Source organism: Phycodurus eques, chromosome 2 (assembly GCF_024500275.1).
Source record: "Phycodurus eques isolate BA_2022a chromosome 2, UOR_Pequ_1.1, whole genome shotgun sequence".
In the NCBI taxonomy this organism is placed as follows: Eukaryota; Metazoa; Chordata; class Actinopteri; order Syngnathiformes; family Syngnathidae; genus Phycodurus; species Phycodurus eques.
Window position 1 is genome coordinate 16148147 of NC_084526.1, and position 8335 is coordinate 16156481.

General features: G+C 43.0%; 1 protein-coding gene across 1 annotated transcript; it reads right to left on the reverse strand.

The window, feature by feature from the left end:
* Positions 1-5066: 5066 nt before the first annotated feature.
* Positions 5067-8335, reverse strand: LOC133397562 (UDP-glucuronosyltransferase 2C1-like). Its single transcript, XM_061668590.1, has 2 exons — positions 8246-8335; positions 5067-6651 (listed from the first exon to the last, which is right to left on the reverse strand). The coding sequence occupies exon 2, from the start codon at positions 6642-6644 to the stop codon at positions 5067-5069; it is 1578 nt and encodes a 525-aa protein (XP_061524574.1). The 5' UTR covers positions 6645-6651; positions 8246-8335.

Below are 8335 nucleotides of genomic sequence, written 5' to 3' on the forward strand. Positions count from 1 at the left end.
CTGAGGACTGGGGTTCAAATCCCCGCCCCGCCTGTGTGGAGATTGTATGTTCTTCCCGGTTTTCTCCGGGTACTCCGGTTTCCTCCCGCATCCCAAAAACATACACGGTAGATTGATTGAAGACTCTCAATGTCCCGTAGGTGTGAACGGGAGTACGAACAGTTGTTTATATGTGCCCTGCGATTGCTTGGCGACCAGTTCAGGGTGCCCGAAGATAGCTGGGATAGGCTCCAGCATGCTCGCAACCCTAGTAAAGATAAGCGGTATAGCAAATGGATGGATGGATGGATTTTTACAAACATCAATTTCAGAGTTGCAACAGGTACGTTGACAGTAGTCTCGCTTTCTCCTTAATTCCCTGTCCTTCATGGTGGTAGCAGTCTATGTGGTCTCCAAGGTCCAAACTGCGATATGAGGTGTGGCGATTGCTTCCTACAGCGGCGAGGTACCCCAAATTTACATAAATCGGAATGTGCTGTAGTCTATCACTAATTTACCATAATGCGGTAGTAAATTCATAATTAGGTATGGCTGTAACTGAGCATGCCGTCTTGTGCCACGTGACCCATACGTGACTACGACCGCTGCGCAAACTAGTTCATTGGGCCTCCATTCAGAAACTGCATATGTCATGACCGTCATATCGAGGACGCCCTGTAATTATTATTTTTTTTGTTTAGTTTATCAAATGCCACTCGGAATTTCCAGCAAACTGTTGAACAGTGCAAGAACAAAGGTGTCCCAAAAGCAGGCAAAGGATGGTCCGTGGGCCACTTACGGCCTGCTGTTCTTTTTTATTTATTTTATTTTTTATTTTTTTAAATTCAGCCCATTGAGAATTTACATTATCAAGTACTGTAATACTTCCTCCCTCACTGTATAAACACCAAGCACCCTTATACCATACAGTGGCCATTCGGCGTAATTGCCACTTCCTCAATCCTCTTTACTGGAAACCATTAATGGGTTAAAAAAGTAAAAGTACTTTTAGTTAGTACTTAAGTAAAATTATTTATATTTGTGCAAAAAAAAACTGGTGAAAGTGAAGTCATAGTACAAAAGTACACACTTATAAATGTACTTATAGTGGGTACGGAAGGTTTTCAGACCCCCTTAAATTTTTCACTCTTTGTTATATGGCAGCCATTTGTTAAAATAATTTAAGTTAATTGCCTCATTAATGTACACACAGCACCCCATATTGACAGAAAAAAAACCTAATTGTTGAAATTTTTGCTGATTTATTAAAAAAGAAAAACTGAAATTTCACACAGTATTCAGACCCTTTGCTGTGACACTCATATATTTAACTCGGGTGCTGTCCATTTCTTCTGATCATCCTTGAGATGGTTCTACACCTTCATTGGAGTCCAGCTGTGTTGGATTATACTGATTGGACTTTATTAGGAAAGCCACACACCTGTCTATATAAGACTTTACAGCTGACAGTGCATGTCAGAGCAAATGAGAATCATGAGGTCAAAGGAACTGCCTGAAGAGCTCAGAGACAGAATTGTGGCAAGGCACAGATCTGGCCATGGTTACAAAATAAATTCTGCTGCACTTAAGGTTCCTAAGAGCACAGTGGCCTCCATAATCCTGAAATGGAAGACGATCAGAACCTTTCCTAGAGCTGGCCATCTGGCCAAACTGAGCAATTGGGGGAGAAGAGCTTTGGTGAGAGAGGTAAAGAAGAACCAAAAGATCACTGTGGCTGAGCTCCAGTCGGGAGATGGGAGAAAATTCTAGAAAGTCAACCATCACTACAGCCCTCCACCAGTCAGGGCTTTATGGCAGAGTGGCCCGACGGAAGCATCTCCTCAGTGCAAGACACCTGAAAGCCCGCATGGAGTTTGCTTAAAAATAAATAAAAAATAAAAACACCTGAAAAAATCCAAGCTGGTGAGAAACAAGATTCTCTGGTCTGATGTGACCAAGATAGAAATTGTTGGCCTTAATTCTCAGTGGCATGTGTGGTGAAAACCAGGCACTGCTCATCACCTGTCAAATACAGTTCCAGCAGTGAAGCATGGTGGTGGTAGCATCATGCTGTGGGTGTGTTTTGCAGCTGCTGGGACAGGGAGACTGGTTGCAATCGAAGGAAAGATGAATGTGGCCAGGTTCAGGGATATCCTGGACCAAAACTTTCTCCAGAGTGCTCAGAACCTCAGACTGGGCCGAAGGTTCACCTTCCAAAAAAGACAATGACCCTAAGCACACAGCTAAAATACCGAAGGAGTGGCTTCAGAACAATTCCGTGATTGGTTTTGAATGGCCCAGCCAGAGCCCTGAGTTAAACCCAATTGAGCCTCTCTGGAAAGACCTGAAAATGGCTGCCCACCAACATTCACCATCCAACCTGGCAGAAATGGAGAGGATCTGTAAGGAGGAATGGCAGAGGATCCCCAAATCCAGGTGTTAAAAACTTGTTGCATCATTCCCAAAAAGACTCATGGCTGTATTAGCTCAAAAGGGTGCTTCTACTAAATACTGAGTAAAGGGTCTGAATACTTATGGTTGTGTAATATTTCAGTTTTTCTTTTTTAATAAATCAAAAATTTCAACAATTCCATTTTTTTTTCAATATGGGGTTCTGTGTGTACATTAATGTTGAAAAAAAGGAACTTAAATTACTTTAGCAAATGGCTGCAATATAAAAAAAAAAGTGAAAATTTTAAGGTAGTCTGAATACTTTCCCGTACCCACTGTATGTAAAAACACAACTCAACCCAATAATAAGATACATATAGTGAGATTTTTGTATCTCTCCAGATGATTGGCTTGCATTCTCTGGGGCACCAATGGACAAAACAAAAACACGTAGGCTTAAATGAAAATATGAGCATTTATTTGTTCAAAATAAAGTTATATAATGTCCAACATAAATACAAATCAAAAAGCTAGATTTGGTTCAGGCGGCACGGTGGACGACTGGTTAGAGCGTCAGCCTCACAGTTCTGAGGACCTGGGTTCAATCCCCGGCCCCACCTGTGTGGAGTTTGCATGTTCTCCCCGTGCCTGTGTGGGTTTTCTCCGGCCACTCCGGTTTCCTCCCACATCCCAAAAACATGCATTAATTGGAGACTCTAAATTGCCCGTAGGCATGACTGTGAGTGCGAATGGTTGTTTGTTTCTATGTGCCCTGCGATTGGCTGGCAACCAGTTCAGGGTGTACCCCGCCTCCTGCCCGATGACAGCTGGGATAGGCTCCAGCACGCCCGCGACCCTAGTGTGGAGAAGCGGCTCAGAAAATGGATGGATGGATAGATTTGGTTCATTTATTTGCCCACTGCCAACTGGGGAGGGAGGAGGGGCTGACTGAAACTAGTCGAAAAGAAGCAAATTATGGCTATTTTCAATTTGCTTTATTTACAATCTTTGGCATAGGGCCAATGTGTGTGAAAATTTGTTGAAAATAATATGTTAATGCTGAAATGTGACATAATTTACTGCCATCGAGATGGACTTCAACAAGCTAGCTTTCTAAAAAATTAACATGATTCACCCAAAGCAGTGGGAAAAAAAGCACAAATATTCTTACCTATGAAAGGTTATCCACAGTTCAGCGCTCCTTTGTTGTGATCGTTCGACGTGTGTGCAACTGAACGCAGCACAATGTGCAGGCATCTTTGTTATTTTGGTTTCCGACCCTGCTGTCCACAAACAAGGAACAAGCCAACACTTTGCCCCCACTAGCTTAGTTACATAAAATGCGCCAAAACCTTGCCCCCACTATGTTAGTGTCGCTGTCGTCACGCGAATGAAAGGGGAGTGTCGTATCTACGATGTCTATGATCAATGCTTCGTCGCTTACTTCCGGGTTCCGTTTTTTTTGGCGTTCTGCTTTTTACTTCGCCATCGTTGCTAACTTTAGAAGGTTTTAAAAGTTAACGAGCTAATTTTTAAAGAAAAAAAATGTAAGGAGCAGAGAGTACAAATATTTGTTTTTAAAAAGTAAAGAGTAAAGGTAAAAAGTCGCCCAAAAATATCTGTATCGGGTATAAATATCGGGTATCTGTACTTAAAATAAGTACAGATACCCGAAAAAAAATAATAATAATAATTGAAGAACTTCGTTACTTCCCACCTCTGGACAGCGGTTAGAGAAGATGCCGGACATCCGGCACAACAGAGTTCCGGCCGTCATCCTCACAGTTGCCGGCCTCGAGTTGCAGGGCGAGGAAAGGGAACAAAATTCATCCAGAGCTCCGGTGCGCGTCGCGCGTTTTTGGACGCTTATGGCGCACACTTCGACGGCCACAGAAGAACGTTACGCCGCTGAAAGCCCGTGGAAGCATGTCCAATCTCTGTCACTTCAAAAAGGAAGGCACTATTTGATTAACAGCTGAAAGGCGGGGTTTTCTTTGCATTTAGTGACGCGTCTGCAGCCTGAAAGGTTTCAATTCTTGACCAGTTTAGAGACAATACTTTGCCATTTTTAAAAATTCCATTCATCCATTGTCCAGCTTGTTAACAAGACTCTTTTCTGTGATGTGTCAAATTTGCAATATATATATATTTGTCTGTTTGGTTGCAGTTGAAATGTATTTCATGAAAGGATTGCTTAATTCAATATTTAAAACATTTAATTAATCATTGAATGATTGATTGGTTAATTGTTTGTAGTTAAATAAAAATAGAAATAATATAATTAGAAATTATATCTCATACAATTGTGGTGTAAATGTGAATGGATTATTATTGATTATTAAAACACACACATTTTCTTTCTTTCTGTCTTTCTTTCTTTATTTTTTACCATATGTACAAAAGACCTGGAATAGTGTTCCCAACATTTTTTGTGTGCCATAGATCGGTTTCACATAAAGAAATATTTTGTACTTTAAGTATAGGCCTTGGGTTGAGTAAACCCTTAAAAAGCATTCATCTGTTGGGACATGTTAATAAGACAATCAAGCTCAGACAGAAGTGTAGTATTGCAAGCAATTTTGATAGCGCTGGCTAGTCAAAGACACTTTTAGATACAATTATTTCTATCATCATCAATAATTAGGAGAGATAATTCTGAAGAGTGTGATTGCTCATAATATGGTCAAAGAAGCATTTCATTTTCTAATTGTTTTGAAGACATGCATCCTAAAGAACACAACTGGGAGCAAAATCATCACTGCCACCGTTGTACAGAAAGTAAAGACGATGTCCACAGAGTAGTAGGTGTACCAGGGAAGCTTGTAGGACTCTGTCCTCAGGTGAGCTGCGCCCTTGTGCCTCATGACAAACTCGATCCAGAAGAGGGCGTTGTCGATCGGCGCGATGGGCTGGTCTCTATGCAGCCTGGAAAGCCTCTGCATGTTGTTCCGGTAGGTTGGATTGGTAAGAACTTCCTGTAGGGCCTTCAGGAAGTTGTCGTCTTTGTCCACTGAGGCTAACGTGACTACCACAGCTGCTCCTCTCTCTGTGAGACGCCGCAGGTTGTCATGCTGGTCGAAAAACAGGGGTATTCCTACTACTGGAACTCCGTGGTAAATTGCTTCCTGGACACCATTTGTCCCTCCATGAGCCACGATGAGCTTCACCTTGGGATGTCCAAGGAGGTCTTTCTGCGGCATCCAGTCCACCACGAGAGTGTTGTTGCCCAGATTGGCAGGTTTAGCACCTTTGTAGCTCCAGATGACCTTCTGGGGGAGCTTGGCAAAAGCCGCCGCGATCTCATCACCTATATCTGTAGGGAGTTGGCTCACCATAGTCCCCAAAGTCATGATGATGACTCCATGTTCTCCAGAACTCTGCACAAACGTCTCCAGATGGTCAGGTAGAGGTCCAGCAGGCTTGCATTGGAAGCCTCCCATGTAGATTATGTTGGGCATGGTAGGGCGAGGAAACTCAAAGACAAAGTCCGCTCTCATGAGCCATAGGTCTGCTCCCTGTACAAGTTCATCATATCTCACCTCTGGGCCAAAGAACTGGTCACAAACAGCTTGATATTGGGGTACGACTAAAAACCTATACTGAAATTCCCCAATGGCGAAGTACCCAAGATTCTTGATTTTCTGAAGGAAAGTCATTTTATCAGACAGTCCGGAGCCGACAATGGGAACATAAGACAAAGGAGAAGGCGCCAGGACCAGATGCCCCTCCTTACTTGCCATCCAGCGCACATTATAGACTAAAGGGACCTGTAGGGCATGAGCCAAGATGACACCCGTGCCTAGCGCAGGGTCAGTGAGGACCAGGTCATACTGACGCTCCTTCAGACGAGCCATTAAATCGTCATCTCGTAATATCTTGCTGGCTACTTTGCACATGATCTTGGTCGTACCGGACATAGCTTTGAACATTTCAAGCTGCAGACCCACAAAGGCCATCACAGAGCTTTGCTCCCTCTCCAGAGCAAATATACCCTCCAGCAGGCGGTTGACGAAGACCGAGTCAAACACTTCGTTGACGGATACTGTGATGGCGTCGTAGTGTGGCATGCTGTCTTTGATGTACCAGCTCTTGTCGGTCCGAATCACGTCTACGGAGTGTCCGCGAGCATGGAGTGCTTTGACCAAAATTTCCATGTTCACCCAGTGGCTGCCCTCGAAGGGTACTACTAGAATCTTGCCACTGTCACAAACTCTCCATGATGACAAAAACGCAAAGGTTACTAGGAAGAGAAGTGTGTTTCCATGCTCGGGCATCTTTAACCTGAAGAAGTAAACAACACAAGCTCAGTCGAGTGTACGACACATATTTCCCTTTTGTTTTCAAGTATCAGATTGTAAACATATCTCACATATATGGAGCAACTTAGATCACACAGAGTATTGTATTTCTCAGGTGTGAATCACCGAGCAGCTTACTAACGTTCACTCTTTTTTTCCCCTCTTGCGGAATGCTGACCTGCATGGTCAGCTTTGGTGATGCGTTTCAGAACGATTCACATCTGTTTTCACTTAGCTTTTCATTGTACTTAGACCCCAAGTGATATTTGCTGTTTTCTTTAGAAGTAATTGCACTGTTCGCGGCAGAATGGTGACCTTAACCAGTAGGTTACCACGTCTGCGTCACAGTCTCGAGGGTCTGGGCTGGAATTCCGGCTCTGTGGGTTTTCCTGCGGGTACTCCAGCATCCTCCCACATGCATTGTAGGTTCATTGAAGACTCTATCTAAGTCGCGGATGTCAAACTTGTTTTCATCATTGTAAACATTATAATGATGGTTGCCCTCAGCGGGCTGCTTATAATGGGGAAACCATTTACTGTAAATGTATAATCACTAGAGTTGTAACAGGATGCCAAAAATCACTGTTCGGTACGTGCTTTGGTTTTAAGGTCACAGTTTGGATAACATTCAATACAGAAAGTGAACAAAATCATTCAAAACAAACTGCTTATCTTTTGCATAAAGAGGAAAAGATTAGATCAGCTCAGCTTCTTAAACATTGTCTTTTTTCGGAAAATACAACATCAATAGTTTGTCTTCTTATCTCATTCACTGCCATTGACAACTGTTGAAGTCAAAGATCCATGTTAACTGGGAGGGCTGGCAGTGTTAAGGTTGCTTAGATGGAAGTTGCGTTTGCATCATGCTAGTTTTTTGTTTTTTTTAATCCAACCATGACGTGACGGTGACGATGTTACCCAAATTTGCATGTTTTCACAGTTGCCACAGACACCCTGACAGTTGGTTGTCTCACAGGGGGTGGCCAAGGGTGGCCACAGCCACCATAGACAGACAGGCCGAGAAAAAAAAGTTCTGGTCGATAACCGCCTACCGCCGATCAATTTTCAAGGTGAAAAAAAAGTTTGATCAGGTCAGGGATCAGCTGGAGCCTATCCCAGCTGCCTTTGGGCGAGAGGGGGCGTACACAACGGACTGGTCGTCAGTCAGTCACAGGGCACATATCGAGACGTAACCATTCACACATATGGACAATTTAAAATATTTAATGAACATAACATGTATGATTTGGGAATGTGGAAGGAAGCTAGAGTACCCAGGAAAATCCACCCATGGACTAACTCGACACTGGGAGGCCACAGCCAAAATCCAAATCTTGAACCTATGAATTGTGAGGCAAACATGCTAACCCCGAGCTACCTTACCAGAGAACTCTTTCCAAATGTACTTCCCTTAAATTACAAGGATCAGGAAAAATCTAAAGGCCCATACAAACACTGTCCACAAATTTATAACAAACACTTATCTTGCAACCTCTTACAGTCTGCATAATGTTCTACTCTGTGTAATTCAGTATTTATTTCAATTGCTGATTAAAGTGTGGCATTCAGTACTATACCTTGGTGCTCGGATTAAAATGCACTTCCACTGACCACCTGTGTTGATGTTTATCCAGTCTCTTCACACAGGCGCTTCAGGAACATGTTCA